The 23903-nt window shown below is 38.5% G+C and overlaps 2 protein-coding genes across 2 annotated transcripts; both read left to right on the top strand.

Annotated features, from left to right (window-relative positions):
* The first annotated feature begins 30 nt into the window (after positions 1-30).
* LOC110161781 (ras association domain-containing protein 3) lies at positions 31-19662 on the top strand. The gene is made up of 6 exons (XM_020926610.2): positions 31-526; positions 12736-12843; positions 14812-14973; positions 15336-15423; positions 16449-16564; positions 16862-19662. The coding sequence occupies exons 1-6, from the start codon at positions 404-406 to the stop codon at positions 17009-17011; spliced, it is 747 nt and encodes a 248-aa protein (XP_020782269.1). The 5' UTR covers positions 31-403; the 3' UTR covers positions 17012-19662.
* Positions 19663-20417: 755 nt separating this feature from the next.
* zgc:194209 (uncharacterized protein LOC570908 homolog) lies at positions 20418-23787 on the top strand. Its single transcript, XM_020926128.2, has 9 exons — positions 20418-20539; positions 20836-20925; positions 21016-21137; positions 21249-21350; positions 21760-21912; positions 22001-22116; positions 22188-22348; positions 22532-22727; positions 23146-23787. Coding segments are annotated over exons 1-9 (1155 nt in total). The 5' UTR covers positions 20418-20537; the 3' UTR covers positions 23359-23787.
* The last annotated feature ends 116 nt before the right edge of the window (positions 23788-23903 follow it).

Raw genomic sequence — 23903 nt, forward strand, 5'->3', positions numbered from 1 at the left:
ACTGTCGCACATTCACATTTGACTATTCATACAACGCTGGGACACCCGCTGAGTTACGGTCATCGTTTGTACTTCTTTTCTTTTATATATTCGATTTTGTTCAGCGCGATTCGACGTGTTATCGAAAGTTACATGGAAAGTTTCCGTTTATTGATTTTATTTAGTATTTATTTGTAAGTCAATGCGGAGGACGGAGGAGGTCAGGGGTTTTGGAGCACAACTTCTCCTCGGAGCGGATTTGAATGAGGAAATCATCCCTTGTGAAACGCTGCGTCCAGTCTGCGGGAGGAAGATCATGGAGGCGTGAGCAGTCGGCTTTTACTGAATATTTTCTCTTTTAACAACTGTCCAGTCTTGAGATTTTTGATGCTGTCGAGTTTGAGACGAGAAGTTTCCTCCGCAAATGACGTGGAATAGCACAATGAGCAGTGGCTACAGCAGCTTAGAGGAGGACTCCGAAGAATACTTTTTCACGGCAAGGACATCGTTCTTTAAGAAACCTACGAGCAAAGTCACTGAGAGCAAGGTACGGGAATATAGAAACAACTTTTATTTTTACTTACTTTTAGTGAGTTTTCAGTCAGTGAGACAAACTAATCGCGTGCTCCATTGAAGTGCGTGGTTGAAGTGAATTTTCCAGCATGAAAAAAGGTTTTGTTGCACTGCATTTTCTAGTGTCATGTGTTATTGTCACAGACAAGCTTATTGTGTCATGCCAATATTCCACTACTGGTGAATTATTTGTATTTATGAACCTATAACAAAGTCTAATCCAGTATGGGGTGTTGACCGTGTTAGCCTATATTTCTTTATTGCACAATAAGAGGTTTGTTTACCACCCCATGTTCATTCAATTTACATAACAGTGTTCATGTTACCTTTAGGACTCCAGTAGGAGATAGCATGACCTCTTTAGTCACTAATTAACTTTGTGCATAGTACCTACCTGCCTGGAATTAAAATGTTTTGAAGTTTCTCCTTTTACACGGGCTACAAATTTGTTTTCCAGGATTTAATTTTGCTCCCTAACTCAAAGAATTGGGTCACTTTTCAGGTTCTTAACTAAATAACCATCCTAGTTATTCACAAACTGAACTACAAACATGCACACAGTGTTTTTGCAGACTGTAGTTCATTCTTTTATGCCCACTTGTTTCTATGCCAACTGGCTATGCATTTGTGTGGGGGTGCTGAGAAGTGGCCAGGCTGCACATTCTACACAGTTGCATGACACTTCACATTTCCACAACAGACTTTTGACGTTTTGCCTGTTAGTGTGTATGATGAGAAGTGGGTGCACAGTGTGCCTATACAGCGGTGCAGGGGAGGTTGTGACCCTTGCTCACAATGGGAGCCTGGGCTGCAGTTTGGTGGTTTCCCACATGCCAGCAGTAATTACAACTAAGAGAGAAGTCTTCACTTTTGGAATATGTGAAGGGCTAAATGAAATTACTGGTTTGGTGATGGGGAAAAAGGGTAAAGGGACAGTTTGTGTGTTCTTGTCACAGCCACAAGTATATTTAAGCAGTTAAAGGACTAGTGTAAAGCAGAAAAATGTTTAGATATTAATAGCACAGAGAGCATCATTTCAAGATAGTGGGAGGTTACTAAAAATTCTTGTGTTTACACCATTATCTTGTTTCATGATCATTACATTCTGACCACTAAATTAACTCGTGGTACAATGTGAGGCACTGAATAGCTTAATGTAGTCCATGCATAATTCTTAATTCCTGGATGTTGACCAATAATTCTCATTAAGATACTCGGCATAAAGCTGAATGCAAACACAAGAATGAAAAAGAGCTGGGATGCTCTGCAAGTCAAATTGAAAACAGGGATTTAACTCCACACATAAGCTGTACTGTCAACCAATGTGGACATAATGTGGGTTGAATGGGGTTTCTGTCAGCAAATGTCACACTGTCCAGTAATGTCCGGAGGTTTAACCCACTCAGCAGTAAGAGCACACAAGACGCTCACAGGACAGCTGGTCTCCAATGCAAACGCTCTTCACATGCTCTACAATCATCAAAGATAATCTTATAGCCTTTTTATTAAGATATCGGCTTGAGATTGTTTGGTCAAATGTTCAACTGAAACATGTAACAGTTTAACCGCTGGTATAACAGGGGGCCTCAGAGTCAAGTACAGCTGTGGTTTTCTGTCACACGGCAGCTTGGTTGCACATTTGAGAATCTGTATTGGTGGCAGTTGGCCCGATAACCAGCTTGTCTCTGGATGCATCTGCTGGTTTGGAAAAACTGAAGTCAGAGCCACCCTTAGAGCCACCCTTACAATGTTGTGTCATGGCTATTTCTTGTGTTATCAAAATTAATAGTAATAATATGACATTTTGACATATGACATTAAAGGTTGTATAGAGGATTTTCCAAGGAACGAGAAATCCAGCGACTGTTTGTCCTTTTTCAACTGTTGCGCATGCGTGAAACCACCCTCCCCTCGCCCACAGCTCCCTATGTAGAAACGCCTCCTCCCTCCTCCTCCTTACGCCAGAAACAGGTTTGTTTACAGCCGGTGCGCTGCACATGACTTGTAAACAACTAACTACAGTGTTGGTTAGGCAAGACGGAGAAGTGAGGAGCGGGGGGAGGGGGTGCGCGGATATTTCGTGCACGGAGAAGAAGTGAGGAGCAGGGAGAAAAACGGAACGGGGAGAGGAGAGGGGAGCGGTGCATAGAGAATAAGTGAGGAGCAGGGGGAAGAGCGGAACGGGCAGCGGGGAGAGGAGCAGGAAAGGGTGCAGAGAGGGGTGCGCGGAGATTCCGTGCGAATGAACTAGCTACTACTACAACACGCAGCAGCAAGTGGACTCTTTCTTTGCCTTGAAAATTATGTTTTCAGACATAGGATATCGCATTCGTGTCCTGAAAAATGTTTGTCTAGCTCTTGGAAATAAAGTAAGTTTTCATAATAAGCAGAAGTTACCTGTCCAGGAGTAATTTGGTGACCAGTGCGTCAGTCTTTAGACCCTTCGTCTGCTTCAGTTGCGCCATCGCTGGAATGAATCTCCAAGAATCACCTTAGTTTGGCTTCGCTGCTTTTCCCCTTGTCTTCTTCTTTCAGTGACCTCAAAAACGGACTTTCTTTTGCAGCGAACTGCTCCTGGATTCTTGTCTGCCATTGCAACAAACTTTGTGCTAACTGCGAGGAAGATATAGGTCAAAAAAGCTGCTAAGAACTGTTGCGTTGATGGAGTAAACAGCGTCTGTGCATCTGTGGACTGTGTGACAGGCGTACGCAAACCACGTAATGGCAGCGCGCAGGCAAGTCAGTTACGCTAGAAACGTAGGGAGTTTGATTGACAGCCTATCAGCTAACAGATAACGAGGCAGTCTCGTTATCTATTGGCAAAGGTTTAGCTGGCCCCACCACGTCCAGAGTTGATGAATTTTTATTCTCTTTTTTTTGGTCATCATAATTACAAGGCTACTGCACCTCTATAATCTATCATTGACAATTTGAAATGAAAAAAAATCCTCCATACACCCTTTAACTTTTCACAATACTGACACATTTTAACGGTTTCTATAATTTCATTTATTTCTTCAAATCACTCTTGCTGCTTACATTTGTGCCTGTAAGTTTTTCAGTTTTTTTTTTTCTTGGTTAAGTGCTCCTTTGCTGTAAATTCCCTGTTCACTGATAGATTTAAAGTGCATTAGACGCTCTTCCAATTCCCAAGAAACCTTGCTACCTTTTAGATTCCACTACATGATAGATGAGGTCATTGTTGATAGTTGCTTATCTGGTTTTCGAATACGATTTTATTTTCTCTCTGAAGGGCAACGATAGACAGACTGGCAGTGATCTACATCTTATCGTTTTTTTTATTTTTTTTTATTCTTCAGTCTCTCTGTAAACTGTTGCTTTGTGGTTAGCAACAGAGTTCTTGGCAGATTTTCACTTGCAATTAAGGTTATAATTTATATAATAACACCTGTGAAATGTACCTTTGACCTGTGCTGACTTGTGTGCACTGAATGTCCTGTGTACAGTGTCAATGAAATAGCAACTGAACTGAACTGAACTGACGTTTAGTATTTCAGGTGAGATATCTGAGTGAGGAGCTTATTAGATTTCCAGGTTAAGAGTGTCTGAACAAGTTTTGTGTGACTTTACTTGAATTTCCTGTTCCACACGTGAGTCTGCACTGTCCCCTCACATTCCTCATCTGTAGATATCCTTCCTCTGTTGTTCCTCACCCTTTTTGTCTTTCTCTTTTCAACCTGGAAGTCACGTCCTGTCTTTCTAGTCCTCCATTCTGTTCAGGCCATCTTGGCTAAATTCAGTATTATGAACATTTAAAAGTTAAACCGCATTTTGTTGAAGGTCTCCCCAATATTTTGGAGCAAATTTTATTCAATTTTTTGATAAATCATTACACTCGATGTTTTGTTTAATGAGTCCTTGATCTGTTCATCGAGCCCTGTATCTTTGACATCTGAAGTTATTGCTTGGTTTTATCCACTCTGTAGACTGTCTGCAGTGTATAAGAGCTAGCCAAAGATAGCCAGAGTATTAGGCCACATGTCCAGATAAAGGTTAAAACCATGACCGTCTGATCCCTGTTTCTCTTAAACGTAGCCATCCGTCTGTAATTACATGGTTCAGCAATTTTTCTGCCACACTGTTATGTGAATAAAAACTCTTTATTTGGCCCCACAGCAAGAAAGCTAGCTGTTTACTTTCTTAAAGTTACTAAGTGGTGTTGATCAAGTTCAAGAAAGGTCAAAAGCTTATGGCATTTTTTAAGTATTGATACTTGTTAAATTGAGTGTTGTTTAGTATCTGATTTTCTATACTTTTGACAACCTTACAATATACTTTCATGGTTCATTTTAGATTGTGCTCCTTGTATGCCCGCAATTATTTTTTTCTTCAAACTGTGTCGTCTACTTCACTTAAGTGCTATACTGTAGAACTTTCCTCCAGTTCACATTTAGCTTTTATGAGATGTTGGCTTCACTTGTTCATTGAAGGACACACAGGCAGATTTGTTGTTTCGTGTGCAGCCAGTTTCTTCAAACAGAACAGAGCGGTTTAGTCCAGGGCTGTGGGCTGTGTTGTATAATAAGATAAATGTGTCTTTGAACAGCAGCTCTACCTGCGTCATGGAGAGTGTGAGGTGGTGGTGAGTGCAGTGAAAAAAGCCTAAGTGCACTTGTTGTGGGCATAATAGAATATTGACATAATAATGGCAGGTATGTTCTCTTTGCCACATTTTGTTTATTGATTTAGAGTCATGTAATTATTATAATTTATTTGTAATTAATTTTATTGTCATCTTGGTTAATTTCAGAGCTAGTGGTAAGTATTGTAGCTGAAGATTATTGTAGTACACCTAATTATAATACTTAATATTTACATTGCAACCAGTAAATATGCTGCCAGTATTACTGGCAATATGGATGGAGCTAAAAAAAAAAAAAGGTCTTCACTCACTATTGCAATGTTGTCTGAGTTTATTATCAAACTGTTGACAGTGACAGTTTTCTTTGCTCTAAACAGGCCCTCTACAGTGGCAGTCTTCGGAACAGGTGGCCATCCATCTTAACCTCTGTCATGTCTGTAACTCTAATGTCTGGCTGTACTAACCAGGCTCACCTGTGTGTCAAGGAAAAGAAACTAGTAATAGTTCTTGGTATAAATGACTAAAATAAACCTAATCTTAAAAATGTAAACTAAAAAGTTGTGTATTTGGGATTTCATAAAGCTGTCCCAAAGGTTTTTTTTTTATTTATTTGTCTTGCCTTAGATGTACATGGATATATTGTAAAAGCACCTCTTATGAGGTCAAAACCAGACCAGTGTGTGCTGTTTGCATCTGGTGCATTGTTAGCATGCTAGTTATTGTTGGCATGACAGCAAAACTCTACATTAGGCCTTAAAAATTTGGTTGTGGTGAATAAGTAGGAACGCATTAAGAAGGTGAGGAATAGGTTTTGGACAGCTGCAAAAAGGTGAAAATAATCAAGTTCTGTTTTACATAAAAATCTGGTACAGTGACTCTATTTACATTCAAAGTATATGCTGTTAAACACTTGATTACTTGATTATTTAATATATATACACACACACGCACACATGCACGCACGCACACACACACACACACACACACACATCTATACACATCTGCAAATGCTTTAACACTGGCCCTGGCCCATTTGCACCCAGATACTTGGGTGATTTCTTGTACTTCTCATGTTTATTAGTTTAATATTCTTCTCTCAGGAGGAAATTGCCCCTTTTTACTGTAGAAAAGTGAATGCAGGTCTTGCGTTTATAGGAGCAGTAATGAAGCATGTGTATGTGGTCAAACCCCCCAAACCACCTCTAACTCTGTGATGCCTGGGCTGCATCAGGGTTCATGTGGGACCAGTTATGGCTGTGTGATCTTCAGAGGCCATTATCAGAAAACCACAGCAGGGCACTTTGAGGTGGTTTGCTGCTTGTTTGAGTCAGTGTTCCAGGGAGAGTGAGAGAAGAGTGATGATGAATGACACGAGACATCCCGCACGCTGTGAGGGGACGCGCTGTTCACTTCATGTTGGATTATTGGGTCACTGGAGTTATTTTGAGGTCAAGGCTTTGGTGAGAAGGCAGCATTCCTTAATCTGAGTAGTTTCTAATTATGATTATTCACGAAACAAATAATAGAAATGTAAATATATACACCCTCCCATACAAATTCTGGGAAATTTTAATGTTTTGATTTTTGTCTTAAATAGAGATATAAAGTTAAAGTTAAAGCCAAATTTTAGAACATTTTCCATAGAGATGGGTAACTTTTATTCTGTGGAACACTGCAGGCAAAACAAGCAGGTGGCATGTCCTCTACAAGGCTACCTTACACTACAGGTCAGGTTTGTGGAGAAGCAAATCCACTGTCCGTAGAAGGCTTGTTAGGTTTTTTATTGCAATTAAAACATCTATAATAAAATAAAAACTTTAATTGTGTAGATTAATGAGATAGATTTCTATATTATATTTCTATTATAGCTGTTTATTAAATTTTATTTCTACTTTGTATTATTTACAATTTCAGACATATTGTACTAGTTGTAATTAAATTGGTTTGGTACCCAAATGTACAACTCAAAACATCTCATTATGCTTAAAAATGCTACCCATAACAATTGTTAAGTCGTTCCAGGAAGTCAGCCCAGTTCTTACCTCTACAGAAGCTGTAATTGAAGTACCAACTGTAAAACATATCATGGCACTGTAATGATCACATTGTTGCTCGGGGGAACAGTAGTGAGTTTTAAATAACACGATGCGATATGTGGCCGGCTTTGCTTTAGTACAATACACACAAAGAGTATTTGAAAGGCAGGTGTGTCTGTGGAGCCTGATAATGGAGAGACAATCCCTGTGAGAGGGGCTCTGACTGTACTGTCACTCACACCAGACCTACCTGGAAAGCCCCTTCATCCTTCCACTCCTGGGCCAAAACACAGAGATCTTCAACAAAACTATAAGACATCAATATAATTAGCAGCTGCTAGTATGCGAGTCACCATTTTATTTCTCGAAGACACATGGATTTTGACACGCAAGTCTAGTTTAAGTACCATAATTAAGTGTGCCTGTCCTACTATTTAGGCTATAATGTTTTTCTGATTTGGATTTAGACAGAGTTGGATAAAAACTGGGAGACACACACGTTCTTTTGACAAGGGATGATAGTTCTGTTCCATCATTATTTATTTTTATTAATTAATACTTAAATACCTGGACCGTTCCTGAATGTTTAAAGCTCTGTGATATGTTGACATAAACATCACAGGTTTGACATAAACATCACAGGTTGAGTGGTCAGATCCACTGACCCACAGGTTGGCTGGTGTGATTCCAGCTCCCACAGATGAATGCTGCCGTTGTGTCCTTGGGCAAGACACTTAACCCACCTTGCCCACAGTGTCTGCGTACAGTGGTGTGTGAATGTGTGAGTGAATGTGTGAGTGGTTCCTTGTTGTAAAGCGCTTTGAGTGCCTTGAAGGTGGAAAAGCGCTATAGAAAAATGTGACCATTTACCATTTTACCATGTTATTGTGAGCGGACCACACCTTGTTGCTTGTTGGATTTTTCCAGTCTCATAGTCATAAAAGTGTCTTAATAACTGCCATAGTGACTAACCCTAACCCTAACACACACACACAACTCATCACAACAACATGTAGCGTCACTGATAATGATCCCACTTCTATTATAGCCATGATAAATAAAAACTATATATCTGCATTAGTCTTACTTTTCTCTTCCTCTTTCACCCTTCATGTTTCATTGTTTTATGGTTCAGATGTATCCTTTATTTTAAATCCACTTGCACTGATTTTGTTACCTTTGCTGCTTCTCTTTCCCCATTGTGGTAGCTAGAGGTCTTCACCCAGCCAAGTTTTTGGTTGATCTATCTAAACAACAATTAATCTTGCTGTCATGTCTTCACCAGTATACAGATATTCTATTTATCTATTTGTCTCTAGTCATTTGAGGCAACAGATGATTCAGTTGAGCAGCTAGTGGTTTTCCCTCTGTAATGTTTAGTCTGTTTTGCATTCTTTTACCTTGTGGAAATTACATCTTATCACGTAGCCTTTACTGTAAACATCTATACATAAAGCGTTGTTTTGAACTTATTGACAACTTCACCATTTGTGGAGTGAAGTTGCAAGTACACGGTGTGCACACGTCACCCGTTGGACCTCCACAGTGCACCCATTAGTGTAGGAATGCTGGAAGGAAAGGTGTGTCCCATCTCCTCTTCCCCCACGGACCAAACGGGAAGTACCAAAGTGAGAGAGGGGAGGGGGATATTGGCAAATGTGTACAATAAGAGGTAGGAAGAAGAGAAAGGTGGTCCAGTCATGACAGACAACACTAATAAGCAATATTTTAATAAATATTTAGATTTAACACAAACATTTCAAAGGTCTCATAAAATCTAAAATTGGGTTGAGACTAGTTGTTGTTAAAAGAATTACTTTACGCAGAAATGCCAGTCATGTTAAACACATTCAGTTTCTTTTTAATTTTACTTTGTGTTAATAATTTGATCTCTTTCTCATTGCAAAACTTGTCTTGACTATTTGATGTGTTTTTGGATGCAAACAATTATACATACACAAAACCTACAATTCAAGATGTAGTTCTAACCATAGAAGCCAAAAGAAAATTATGCAGCACACATTTAAGGAGCAGTTTTAACTCCTATGTTTAGTCTGCTCTCTGCACCCTGCGCCCCGAGACATCAGCAAACACACCAGTTTAAATCCTCCCTGAGCATGTTTTGTCTTCACTGTTGTCATGTGTACTCAGACAATGGCCCTGCATGCATGAGATAGTTCCAAACAAAGACAAGAATGCCACCTGTGTGTTTGATTATAAAAGGCTGAAAAACGCCATACAGACACAAACTTCTCTTACTGATCACCAGCGAGTGGAAGAGCAGGATGCACTGGTACGAGCACAAGATTGAACATGATAGGGTTGAATTCTCTGATGTCCCAATCTAAAACTTCTCATTTCAGCTGTCTTCTGACATTTCCATTAGTTTAAACTTAAGTGTTTGTTTTGAGTGCCACTGCCAGTTCACAGTATTTTATTTATTATTATTATTATTATTATTATTATTATTGTATTTTAGACATTTTAACTTCAGATATTTTAACATTGGTCTGAAAACTTTGTAAAAACCTAAGACTCCTGCACACTGTCTCACTCTTCATTTATTTCATTGGAAAGCTCTTCATCGAACAATTACATTAAAACACAACATTTTTTGATGTACTAAACTACACATTTCTTTGTTTTATAATAATTATGTTGTCTCGTTGTAGTTGCATTCGTGGTTGCTTTTCCTTGTGAAGTTTATTCATTGCATGATAATAAAGGCTATGCTCATTGCTCAGTAACTCTGACTCATGACACCCGGAAACGTATTACAACATCTTCACCAGAAAAGAGAGCATGTTTCATGTTTCATTCAAATTTATAGATTAAATTTCACTTTCAAGCTGATGAGAAAATAGCAGGATCTTTTACCTAGTTTGTCTCAGCTGTTTTCTTCTCTTCTTCAGATCCTCAGTGTTGACCTTCAGTGTCAGTGGGAGGATACACGAGGTCTCAAACAGGAACATGACCTCATTGTGTTGTAGCTCACTCAGCTTCTTGTTTGGATATAGCCACCATCACACCCTCCTGGTTCATATGATATATTGTACACCCTTAAGTCTTATAAATCCGAAACTAAATTGTGCACCTATCTGTCAAGAGAGTTGTAAAGAAGCTGTCAGACAGGTCAACGTACTGGTGTGTGGTGTAATAGAAAGCTAATGCATAAACTGAAATGTCTTAATCTTGTTGACTTCCTTCCAAGTATTGTGTGAACTTACTCCATCACAGGGACAAAAAGAAACCCAATCCCACTCACTAAAGGAAAAATCTCCAGTTTATTTTTATCGTCTTTTTATATATTTTTTTGTTCTGACCTTTTCATTCCATTTTCATCTATATTTACTCATAATCCTATTACTTGCAATTCCCAGTAATGCTTTAAGTTGTCATCTGGTAAAGAAGTGGAAGTTTTTAATTATAATTGAAAACTACATCAAAGTCTTAGATAGGTTAAAAGATTTGAGGTGTTTACTTAATCTGAGAGAGTCAGCGTCTGGGACAAGATCAGAAAGTATTGTCTCATCAGGTGGATCTGCTCCAATGGTTTGTTTATCTTTAGTTAATTCACTTATCTGTGTCTATTCTGTTTGTCATTGCCTTAGCTGTGTGATCTTAAAGAAGTCTGTATTTATAAGCAGAGGCTGCAATGGCACCTTGTCTTGACTGTAGCAGGATTTGGTGTCCATATAAGGCTGCATGTGCCTTCAAAGTGTTCCTGGATTGTGCACTGTGTGTGTGAGGTGGTTTGATAGATGCACAGCTGGACTATGCCCATGTAAGCACACATTACAGACAGGAGGGACACTAAAGTTGTCCAGGTCTTTTTACACCTGCTTGTACACTTTGTTCCATCCTCATGCATTACATAAACTTTTTTTGTACAATAATCCTGCAAATGATCAAATCACATGTATCTAAATATACCTAGAAGATTTCATATAGCAACAACAAACAAAAAACAAAAAATATAGCCTTCTGATTCTTACTACAGCTCTTTTTAGAGTGTGGTTTACTGAAATCATTCCATTTGGTTCCGTGGTCATTAAACGCTTTACAACTGATTATGTAACTTTGACTTTGTCACGTGACATCTGTCCAATCCTTGACCATATTTTCCAAGATATTATCAATCTTCTCAGGCCCTTATTGTTCTGCTTATGATTCACTGTTTTGTACTCCTTAGAACTTGCTGTATTATGTAGCTTTAGCTTGTTTTTCTCCTGAAGCCTCTTGAATCCCGCACACATGCAGGGCTTATTACACGTTGTGCACATAATGCTTGTGAAGTAAGTGCTGACTTCACTGTCTTTGTGGTGATATTGTCTGCAGTGTTTTATAATTAGCTGTTTGTTTTCCACTGAGACCAAGTCTGTGCTCTTTCATGTGCTGACCCGTGAGCATTTTTACATTTATACAGTTACAGCTAACTCTTAAGTTGGTTTCCAGTTGTGAATGTCCTTCAAATGTCCACATGAAGGCCAAGTGGCCAGACAACAATAAATGCTGCTTATGTCCCTATTCGTCATTATGATATGGAATTAATTGCATGATTCCAAAAAAGTCAAAAGCAGAGACAAAACAGTAGAAATGCCCTGAGACATAGCTAAAAGCATTTCTGTGAGTACTCTCACATATACTGTATTTTCTGCACTATAGGGCGCTCTGGATTATAAGGCACACTGTCATTGAATGGTCTATTTTTGAACTTTTTTCACATATAAACTGCACCGGACTATAAGGCACATTAAACGAAACTTTATTTAATGCGTTCACAATAACTCTCAAATTTGTTCAATTGTAACGTGTAAATACTGTCTGAGACGCTAAATTGTTAGCGTATTCACAATAACTCAAAATAGTTCAAACAGTTGGGCGATTATGGCGTCCAGCACGCCCACATCCCTCTCATCATTATCCGAGTCAGTGTCGTTACTGTTACCTGGCAGTTCAGTGATGATTCCGGTCTTCATGAAAGCTCGGACGACAGTTGATACTGATAGCTTAGCCCAGGCATCCGCGATCCATTGGCAGATCGTGGCATAAGTTGCTCGGCGCTGTCTCCCTGTCTTGGTGAATGTGTGTTCGCCTTCTCTTATCCACTGCTCCCACACAGCTTGCAGTTTAACTTTATAATAGCCTTGAGTTTAAAGTCGGCATTGTAAGCGTGTCTCTTGACAGGTGCATTTTGATATTAAAAGAAATCACAGTATGCATTACTCCGCGATTCTCCTGACTACGGTAGCCATAATGCTGCAAGTAGTGCAGCTTTGTAGTTTACTAAAGTCGTACTAAGACACCCAAATAAATTCATATATAAGGCGCTCTGAATTATAAGGCACGCAGTCATTTTTTGATTAAATTAAATTTAAGTGCGCCCTATAGTGCGTAAAATATGGTAATATTGTCATACTGTGATCTTGTGAATCTCATCTATTCTTAGCATGGCTTAGGGAACACTTGATGCACGTGGCCTAATCAGAGCCTGTGCTCTTTCTACTTGTGTCTTTACCTGTTTTCTTTTGTTTTCTACATCAGGATGTGGAAAAGGACAGAGAGCTACGGACAGAGTTTAGTCGAGAGGAAATTCGACAGAGGATTGAACTGTACAACTCTGTGACCAAAGACTATCTGAAAATGACACTTGTGAGTATACACACTCAGATAAATATATTTTTGCTTTGGCAACCAAATTTTTATTTAAAATAATACAAGCAGTAGTCATTAAAGTAAATTACTACTGAGATGTCTTGACTTGTCATGTAACTTTGCATTGATGTGCTAATGTTTCAACACCCCTGTTCCCTCCATTTGCATTCCACAGCACTCACATCAGAGTGATATGATGTTATTCCTGCCATTGTTCTCTGCCCGTGTGTTTACTCTGGCAGTGTGAGAGCTGAGTGCGATTGTATTAACATCTGACAGGGTTAAATGAGACCTGCAGTTTTAGCAGAAGTCATTTTACAATGTAGAGATAAAGTGTGAGAACAAACTATGGGATAGAGCTTTCAAAGTAATAAAAAGTCCAATCTAAAGCAAGTCTGAAACAGCACTGTAATGAAACGACTAACCCAGGTTCAATGTAAGACCCACGTATAATGTGTAACTAAAGTAAACAAAAAGGTGCACTATGTAACTTTTCAGATGGATGGTCTGCTACTTGCTTGTCTTCATGGAGACGTTATTGCTTTGACTGGAATGTTCCACAGTGTGATATCCTTATCTATTTCCATGGAGACAAGCAGGGTAAGTTACAGGCCAGATATGTGGAGAGATGAGCCTGCAGACAGTGAGAATCCATGTTTTCTAAGGTATTTTTGAGTAATAATAAGCAAACAAATGGAATTGAATAAGTTCTATATAACTTTAATGCCATACTGTGGAACATTCCAAACAAAGCATGAACATCTTCATGGAGACAAGGAGGTGGCAGACTCCAGAAAAGACCTGCACCGTGCACCTTAAATGTTTATTTAAATTCTACATTATACTTATGCTTGGGCTGGCTTGTATTGAACCTGGTTACATAAAAGTTACATAGTGCATGACCCCCTGTGACCCCAGCCCTTTGGGACAATGGATGGAAATTAGCCTTAGGATACAATCCTAAGACTCCTAATGCTCCTAATGTTGTGTCATGTTTGTTCGTTAACATGCTCTGTCCCAATCAAATAAAAAAAATAAAAATAAAATAAATAATAATAAGTAAACAAACTAAACCAGACCCACGACAACAATGCAACGAGTCACTGGTCTAATCTGTACTGGTTTATGACCCTCTCTCATAGCCCCATATGGAGTGTTAAGATTAGGTTGCTCCTCTTGTCTGGACCATCTGCTCTGCACTGAGCTTATTGTGTAAACTGGTCTTACAGATCATATGGCAAACACAAGATCACAAACATACAGAATTAATCACATGAGGAAGCTGGAGGATTGCTTTATCATTTACACTGTTGAGGTGCACAAACCGCTGTCTACACGCAAATCAATTTGCAAACAATATTGACTACTATATGGTCTATAATAAGATATCTGGCAAAAAAATTGCAAAAAAAGACTCTCTACTCTTAAATGTGCATAAATAATAAATTTTTTGGAGGGGGGTGATCCTCTGTGTTGACAAGCATCAACATGTTTTTCTCTATGGAGATGTAAGTGCTTTGCCTGGAAAGTTACATAGCATGGAAAACTGGTCTATCTTGCATTTGCTGGGTCACCTCCCCGCAGATCTGACCTGTAACTATGTGGTGGCTGAGCTTGCTTATCTCCATGGCGATAGATTATCTTAATGCCATGCAGTGTAAAAGGCAAAGCCTTAACCTCTCTTTGGAGACAGCAGGTTGTGTGCCTTTCACCAGAAGAGTTACACAGTGCATGTTCTTTGGATACAGTTGGGGTTTAATTTTACACAGTTTCACATTTGTGAGATACTTGAACCTCAGTCAAGGTATTTAAGGCACATTAGACACGCTTGTGATGGATTGCAAAAATATCTGATTATTTTTATAGTAAAAATATATTTTATATACCTTAACTAAGTGCATATTTTGTGCAGCTAGTACACATTATTAACATGACCTAATATTTATCCTGTTTGGTCCATCCCAGGGCCGCACTGATGTGTACACAGGTTTTATTAAAGTCCAGATGGATCTGCGGAGGCCTGTGACAGTTCGGGGGGGCCAGAGGGGGCCAGAGGGAGAAGCGTTCTATCTGCCCCGAGGAGCTATCAACACCCTACATGTCAGCTCTGTTAACACTGTCAAAGAGGTGAGCTCTCACACATCAGCACTCTTTAATCACTTTATTGGCCATACTTATAATATTAATCTTATAATAACATGACAGATTGCTTGTCCATATACTGAGAGTGAGCAAAACTGAATTATAAGAAACATTATGTACAATGGTGTCTCACTGCAAAACGGTCCAAGGTTTGACTCTTGGACTCTCCATGGAATACTACAATAAAGAAGTGGGGAAAAATGGGACATTTGACCTTTTTTTTGTTTTAGTTGAATATTGAAAAACACATATTGCTGCATAGCCAAAAATAATATATCCATTCTTAGTAAACAGCTTATAAATGCTCTATTTTTGTGTTCTGAGTTATATCTATTGTGTTTCCACAGGTCATTGTGGCTCTACTAAACAAGTTCACGGTGGCTGACAACCCAGCCAAATATGCACTATATAAGCGCTACCGCAGAGAGGAGCAAGGTAACTGCCCCAGTCACCCACAGTGGCTCTATTACATGCTGTAAACAGAGAAAGAGATGGGCTCATGCCGCTCATACCAGGCCCCGTGTCAAACGCTTTGGTGCTGACCTCCTGGTGATGACCCATGTGTACTCCGGGGTATTTTTGAACTCTGCTGTTGCTAATTACTGGGTGTCTCAGGGCTCTCCCCACCACCAGCCATTCATAAGCAACACACACCCTCATACACAAAGTATAAATAAACTTGCACTAGCTCTCTGTAAACCAACAGCTGCTGCAGACTTGTAGAGTATCAAATGTTATCATTTGACCCTACTTAGCACCTCCAAATTTGGGAAAGAGTTTATAGACAGTTGTTTACAAATCCTTCACATCTGATATATTTGTGTAACCGTTTTATGTCTTATTTGATGTTTGACAAACTTATAGATTTATATGTGACTACTGTCTCAAGACTACAGTAAAACTCACTAATAAAATGCAGTCTAGACAACAGATGTTGCTACTTTTATTCGAAACAGACAGAAGCCTATTGGATTTACAGCATAGTGTTAAAATATATAGCACTGGATAAACTGTCTTTGACCTTAGATTTGAGTCTTAATAAACTGCTCTGAGACAGATGTCTGCCTTAGCACTGAAACAATGAGACCGGTTAATTCTGATTATCTGGGTTGCCTTCATGTGTTAGAATTTGATGATGCCAGGTGGTGGGCAGGGGTCTAACTGTGGTTATTTCTTTCAAGAATAGTAAATCTCCCAAAGACATGATTCACAAATACTTAAAAATATCATCATTTCTTAGTGACTGGCTCCACAAACCACTGAACACAATATATTGGTTTACTAATGGGTTGGGGCATCAAATACACTACAAGAAAACAGACCAAGGGAGTATCCAGTCACCTTGCATACATATCTGAGATATCTAGCCTTGGACACAGTTTTCATTGTGTTCATATAAACACTGCACAGAAAATGACCTTGAGTCACAGAAGTAAAAGTTTGTTATGTGTGTTTTGCAGTGTATGTGTGTAAACTAGGGGACACGGAGAAGCCCCTGTTTCTGCGTTTGGTGGCAGGGCCTGACCTGGACACCCTCAGCTTTGTACTTCGAGAGCAGCAAACTGGAGAAGTCATGGTAACACGTTAAACATTTTGTTTATATTATTTATAATAGAATACATACATAATTACATAATTATATTGGAATTAATATTGTTCATGCTTGTGTTTATGTGTTTACTAGTCATTGTTTATGTAGCTACTGTACTTTCCATTCATCTAGACAACCTTTGCTCATCACATTGCTTTATCTCTCTCTCTCTCATATAAATTCATGAATGAATATATAATTAATTTTTTTATTAATGAATTATGCCTTTTAATGTTGGGTCAGTTTGTTCATATTACAAAGGTTTTTTTTTCTTTATTACAGTGGGATGCATTTTCTATTCCTGAACTGCGTAACTTCCTTCGGATTCTGGATAAGGAGGAGGAGGAACAGAAGGAGGCTGTCATACGGCGCTACACAAATTACAAACAGAGACTGCAGGAGGCGCTGCAGCATGTCCGAGCGCTTTCATAGAGGCCTGAACAAGAGGACATTAAGAGGAAGCTTCCTGTTACACTCATGAGACTTGTCATGTTGACAAGATGTTTTTTCTTTTTCAAGAAATTAATCAAAAGTGAAGGACAAGTGAAGAGTTGAACTCCACTGTCTCAAAGCTGCAGCATCAAAGACGTCACAATGCAACCAGACCAAAGATCCAGGATCTATGTGCCATATGCATTTAGGTGTAGTCCTGTTAGTCCAGTCATTCTTGTATACTCATGTTTGTGTTCCTCTTTATTTCTCTGAGGCATGTGAAATACTCAAGGCCATTTGTTGAGTCTGTTTTATTTAAAGGTCTGTACATATTTTTTTTTTCTTTTTTCTTAATTTATGTGGGTGACAATTTTATGTTTTTATGTTTTCATTTTCATGAAAAGTCTTATTTACTTTATGAGCAACGTGGCAGGTGACACAGAATGAATAGTTTATCCAGTTTCTAATTTTACTCATCTACTACTGCTTTTGGTTTCAATAAGTTAATAAGTGTCTGGCAGCATTTACTTTTGCTTTTAGAAAATGCCTTAATGTTTGCAAAGAGAGTACTTGTACTTCGTACACCCCATATCAAGATATATACAGTTGTTGTATATTTAAGTAGTAGTGAAGTTAAAAGTCACTGTGTATCTGAAAATGTCTAGAGATGACATAGAAATGTTTCAGTAAGTTTTGTTGAAGGTTTAATGTGGATGGGAAATAATGTAGTTTTGCTTTAGGTTTGTGTTGTGGTGCAGTTTAAAGCACAGTGGGCAAAAGTTTGAATTCCTGACCCTTGACCCGCTGTGGTGAGAGTAGGAAGTGAGAGATTCTGAAGGTTTCTGGAAGTCGATGAAGCGCTTTAGAGGTTGTAGAACGGATTGAGGAAGTTTGAAAGAAGTTGTTTTGAAATGGCATGAGAAATGAAAACAGAAGGTAGTATGAGCTTTGGGGGCAATGCACAGATTCTCCTCAAGCTACTAGTCAAATGTGTCTTTTACTATCTCTATGTACTAACTAGGGGTGAATTGTCTCTTAAATGTTCCTTTAATGATTGTGTAGGAAGAAGAATGTCTTTTGTAGGCTTGTTCGTGAGCATTGACCAGTTGTCTTCTGTTCAAACCAACTGCCTTTGTCCAGTGTGTCAGACTTTCTTTATTTCTTTGTTGATCAAAGTGAATATACATACATGATAAAATATTTGTGGAAAAGGTAGGAAAAGTGCAAGCAGTGTATACAGTAAATTTAGGTTTGCTTGTTGGTGTAATATTTGCAGTTTTTTGGTGCGTTGGCAATCAGCGTTTTGTAACAATCATTAAGACAACCAGCTGACAGTAATAAAGCAATATTAGTTTGTGCATTGTTGCCAGTACTGAATGAAGTAAAACTGACAGTTCTGGTTAGTCCTTTTCATTGAAGACTGCTGGATAACATCGCCATCTAGTGGAGAAGCCAGGTACTATTCTTATTGCTGTGTCAAACCCACATTAGATTATTTTTTGTTATTTTGAAATTGTAAATGTTGTACTCAATAACCAAAGATATTTTGTGATGTTGCCTGGAGCAAAAATGTTAGAGTCCCAATATAGGGATGTATAGAGTTTATTTAAATGGGTTTCTTTTAACCCTCAGTTATTTTATGCTTAACACTGGGTTCTTATCTTACGCAATATGGGAGTTGCATTGAGACATTTATATAGCATCTTCAAGCCATGTTGTTAAAGTTATATTTAAAAGCAATTTAAATAGATAATAAATACATCATAGAAGAAAGTTGTATCCAAAGAATGTTTCGGGCACTTTAACTTTAAATTCAGGGAAGACAGATGATTTCTTTTTGATTTTCACATTTTTTTTCTGTTGCTGTCTTCATTATTAGATCTACAGGGCAACACACTATGGTGTCTTTATTTAACAAGTTTTATTGAGCTCCACTCAGTTTTTGTAACAGTGAGCTATAGTTCTCACATGTTTAAAATTTTACTTATCATTTCCATGTTTATTTTGTTTATTGTTTGGATTTATTTTGTAGACTGTGAAATCTTCTGCCTGTGTCCACTAGTGTCTCTTTTATGCTTGTGGCTTGCATTACTCAGCTAATAATATATTATAAGTGTCCAGTGGCAGTTCATGTCATTTGAACATCAAGTAGTTATCAAAGTAGTTTGTTTTAATGTCTGTATTTGTTCAACACTAACTAGAAAATATACCAAATGCTGTACGAAGTTAAGCACTAAAACTGTATTAACTATTATATTACTATATTAAGCCCAAAACCAAACCTTGTTGAACAAAATTAAAAGCTAAATTTGAATAAAACAAGCAAAGAAAGACCAAACAACTTCTATATTGTGACTGAAATTTTAGACTGATATCTCTAATCTGTCATCTTTTGCTGTCATGGATGACATGAAGCTTACACGAGTGACTATGGCTTTAGACTTATAAGCTTTAGTGGATGTTATGAGTTAGATATTGTATGCAAGTCTTTTTTTTTTTCTTTTTTTTTTTAGGGCATAAATATTGATTTTACAGAAAACAAGTTGGTGCCTTGAATACATCATCACATGTTCATTGTTCATATCATTAAATCCAATGGGGCCTTTGCAAAAATGGAATGAAATATTTCTAATAAAGGTGATATAAATTCATACATTTTTGGTGGGTTTTATAAATAACATTCAAGGGTATGTAGCCTAGTCTCCATGGAGATGTTCCACAGTGTGGCACTGTCTATCTCCATGGTGACAATGGAGAATTAATGCAACATAGAAAAGTTAAAAGTCATACTGTGAAACCTTCCAGGCAATTGCTATAACACTCCATGAAGACAGGCAAGTGGTGGATCAGTCTTATGAAAAATTATATAGTGCACCAGCACCTTTTAAACATGAACACTGAGTTTGTTTGTTTTTTATCTTCTCTCTTCTTTGTCATGTAATCAAAATATCATTGTAGCCCATATTTTATCAAATTTTCCTCTGTCTGTGCAGCTGTGTTTAAAGTGAATATTTCTGCATAACGCCCTCTACTAAGCTTTTGTTAGCAAACAAAGGCCCACCCCCTGACCTCTGGATGACCCCCACTTAAGTAACTTCAGTGCCAAGAAGTGGGCGCCACCTCCTCCCTCTGCTGCTCTCGCACTTCACTCAGAATTTCGTTACATTAAGGCTGCTGCTACAACATGAAAACACACCGGATATAATTTCAATATAAAAAAACTAAAATAATATGTACGTGGGTGTTTGTCTTTTATAGCCAGGAAACAAAACAATTTCGTCGAACAATACAAAACGTATTAAACAGCTAAATTATATGATGGCAGTGACAGCTTTTGTGCACGCCAACATCAAAGAAATGCAATAGTAAAGCGCGCCGCTTAAGAAGGCTTTTATTTTGTCTGTCATAACCGGAAGCATATGGTTTATCACAGACTCTTTGATCTCCTGTAGTTTATCTGAATTATCTCCTCACACTTTAAGGATTTCGGCTGCACAAAGAGGACTCAAGCAAGCACCTACACACAATGTAAGTTTTGTTTACCACAATTCCTCATTTTAATGTGTGATGGTCCAGAATAGTTTTCAATCTATATTATGGATCATAATGAGGAAAAACAATAGCAAACCTTTCACATGACAAGTGGACCTATAGCTGCGTAATGTAGCAGTGCTCAGCCTACACACATGTTGACATTTTCTGCATGTCAAAGTTCACTTTAACTATTAACAGTTTACGTTATCACCCGAGTGCCAGTGTTTTGTTAAATTTTAAGGTCTACCACTAAAAAGCCATAATAATCTGATAATCTTACATTTTTGTAGGTTTGTCAAGAGAACCATATTAGTGGCTGTCCTTGCTGTAGCTTTGGGCATTTATCTGTTACCATCTCCAATAGATCCCAAACCACACATGTATGTACAAACAAAATTAATGATCATGTAGTGATATCATTTTAAATTGTATCTGTAATATACACGTGAGAAAAACTGTTACATGTTCAGATTGAAGGGCCCTCCTCCTGCTCTCGAGGGGCCCCTGGCGGTGAACACCCATTTACAGAATGGGCACAGGTTATTCACAGGGAAACTCCATGGACCAGAATCTTTCGCAGCTGATGAACAAGGTGCAAACAAGAATTACACGTGAAACATGACATTTCCATAGGTTATTTTTTTAAAGGATAATGATTGAGAAAGTCACATATAAAGAATACTTTTCCATGTGTGGGCTTTAGGTAATGTTTATACTGGCACTGTAGACGGGAAGCTGTGGAAAATTGATCCTGATGACCACCTGACTCTTATCACTCATATGGGACAAAATCTAAAGGGATGTGGTATGTGTTATTCTCAAATGTTCTTTTTCTTAAAATATAGAATGATGACTTGATTGAACAGGCGTATTGCTGAAGGGCACATCAGAATTCTGTGGTAGATCTGCAATTATTACTGGTTTATTGGGTTCTATTCACATGGCACATAAACTGCTAATAGGTAATTGTCTTCTCTGTCAGAATAAATAAACTTAAACTTAATAAAAATAAAATTAATATAAGAAAAAACAGTTGAATAATAGGATAAGCTTCGTCATTCATCTAAATAGCTTCTTCACTTCTGAAAGAGCACTGGTAAGGGAATTATTACAACTGAAGAAGCTTCTTGCATGAGTGCGGACCGTGGGGTTATCTGAGTTTAGGACATAATTGAAGTTTAGATTGTGAACAAAGGTAACAATGTTTTTTGCAGGCAGCTCTCCGGAGTTTGAACCCCTATGTGGCCGTCCCCATGGCATTCGTTTGAATCGTGATGGTCAACTGATTGTTGCAGACTCATATTTAGGGCTGTTTAGTGTGAACCCTCAGAGTGGAGAGAAGACTCTGCTCTTGCCTAACTCACAAGGTTGGAAATGGTTCATATTTATACTGCATGTCAGTATATTTATTTGTGTTGATTAATTGTTTTACAGTATGTTTGCTCTAACTCAAAGGTGCAAACGGAGTTGCCTTTGCTTTTTTAAATGGCCTGGAGATTTCTTCTAAAACAGGTATAATCTATTTCACTGATTCATCGAGTCGCTGGGGCCGCAGACATGTCAAACTAGAAGTAAGACACGCATGACATCATAGGTTTTACACAGCAAAACTTGAGAGATCATTAAATTGTTTTGTTGCCAGGTGATTGAACTGAACAGCCTTGGTCGTCTCCTCTCCTATGATCCTCAGACGGGACATGTGCGTGTTCTGCTTGACTCTCTCTTCATGCCCAATGGGATTGCCCTTTCTCCAGAAGAGGACTTCCTGCTGTTTGCAGAGACCAGCATTGGACGTATTATGAGGTATAAACAGACACACACAAAATAACACACAACAAAAGGATGGAAAAATGACAGTATATGATGATTTTTATACATTGCTAAATATATTATAGTATTTTAATTAAAAGATAAACTTCTCTTGGAATGTACGCTCCTTTTGGCCTGGCCGTACAATCATCATTTACACTGTTCTCTTCTCTTTAGATACTGGCTGAAAGGAGACATGGCTGGTACCAAGGAGATAGTCATGGATAACATGATTGGTTACCCCGACAATATCCGCCTTAGCAACCATAGGACATTCCTGGTTGGCATAACAACTCCTCGCTTCAGGAAGTTCATGCCTCCCTTCCTGGATATGATCGCACCATACCCAGCCATCAAGCGCTTCCTGGCTAAAGTGAGTCATATTCATAGTTCTTCTCAGTTGTGCCAATAAACTTAAAGGTGCACTATGTAACTTTTCTGGTGGAGGGTCTGCCACCTGTTTGTCTCATAAGAGATTTTATTGTTTTGCCTACATGTTCCACAGAAAAACACTAAACTTATCTTATAGGCAAGAAGGTGCGCCACCATTTTTCAAGTTTTTCCAAGTTTTTTGTTGATGTTGTTAGGTACATACCTTACCACATAGTACATACCTTGCCTTAATGGCATCATGTGGAACATACAAGTAAAGCAACACTATGTCCATGGAGACAAGCAGGTGGCATCCTCCAGAAGTTACACTGTGCACCTTTAAACAAAATGATGGTTTACTACTTGGAACATAAAAGTTTCAATTTAATCCAACCCAAGACCTCTTTGCTTGTGTGTAGGTAGTTCCTTTGAGCTGGTATAATATTCTACTGCCCCAGTATGCTCTTGTCCTGGAGCTGGGAATGGATGGGAACCTTTTAGGAAGTCATCATGATCCCGAGGGCAGACTGACGTGGGCCATCAGTGAAGTCTTTCAGCACAGGGGCAGAACATACCTGGGCAACACTGAGCTCCCCTTTCTGCCTGTGCTGGAGTCATGGGAGCAGAGTTGATAGAAGCCAATCACAGGACTAAAGCCTATATAGACCGAAGCATAACAGAACTAAAGCTAAAAGGACTAAAGTACTCTTGAGATTACCCACTTTTCCTCTCTTCAGTCTCTGTAATGCCCCTAATTAGCCCTTGGGCATTCATTCTGGATGCCTGAGCAAAGCTTATACTGTTCCTAGAAGGTGCTAAGAGGGTGCTATAAGGTTGTCCTTGAGGTTTTTAATTGAAACCCTGTTTGTACATTTCTAAATATCCTAGAACAGAGACAAAAATTTGGGGGAGACTAGGGTAACCATCCTAGATCCCAGTCGTACGTGAGCAATCAGTTGAGTGCTGTAAATTGACTTTATTTTTGCCAGTTCTACTGCAAACATTCTTGCATGGTAACTAATATAAGGACTATTTGTATAAATAAACTGACATTTTTACCATTTGGTTTTTGTAAATTAATAAAGGTTTAAGTCTTATTGTATAGTACTAAGAATCAAGTATTACATTTGAAAGCTTATTTAATTCTCAAAAGTTTTTGGGGGTAAAGGTATAATTG

Source organism: Boleophthalmus pectinirostris, unplaced genomic scaffold (genome assembly GCF_026225935.1).
Source record: "Boleophthalmus pectinirostris isolate CB_2022bp ecotype Guang Dong unplaced genomic scaffold, ASM2622593v1 HiC_scaffold_18, whole genome shotgun sequence".
NCBI lineage: Eukaryota > Metazoa > Chordata > Actinopteri > Gobiiformes > Gobiidae > Boleophthalmus > Boleophthalmus pectinirostris.

Bases quoted from the DNA above. Each gene is read 5' to 3' on its own strand.
- LOC110161781 (XM_020926610.2), top strand. From the start codon at position 404: ATGACGTGGAATAGCACAATGAGCAGTGGCTACAGCAGCTTAGAGGAG. The intron at 12,844-14,811 runs GTGAGTATACAC...GGTCCATCCCAG, and splicing joins ACTATCTGAAAATGACACTT to GGCCGCACTGATGTGTACAC. The intron at 15,424-16,448 runs GTAACTGCCCCA...TGTGTTTTGCAG, and splicing joins CTACCGCAGAGAGGAGCAAG to TGTATGTGTGTAAACTAGGG.
- zgc:194209 (XM_020926128.2), top strand. The intron at 21,351-21,759 runs GTATGTGTTATT...TGTTTTTTGCAG, and splicing joins ACAAAATCTAAAGGGATGTG to GCAGCTCTCCGGAGTTTGAA. The intron at 22,728-23,145 runs GTGAGTCATATT...GCTTGTGTGTAG, and splicing joins TCAAGCGCTTCCTGGCTAAA to GTAGTTCCTTTGAGCTGGTA.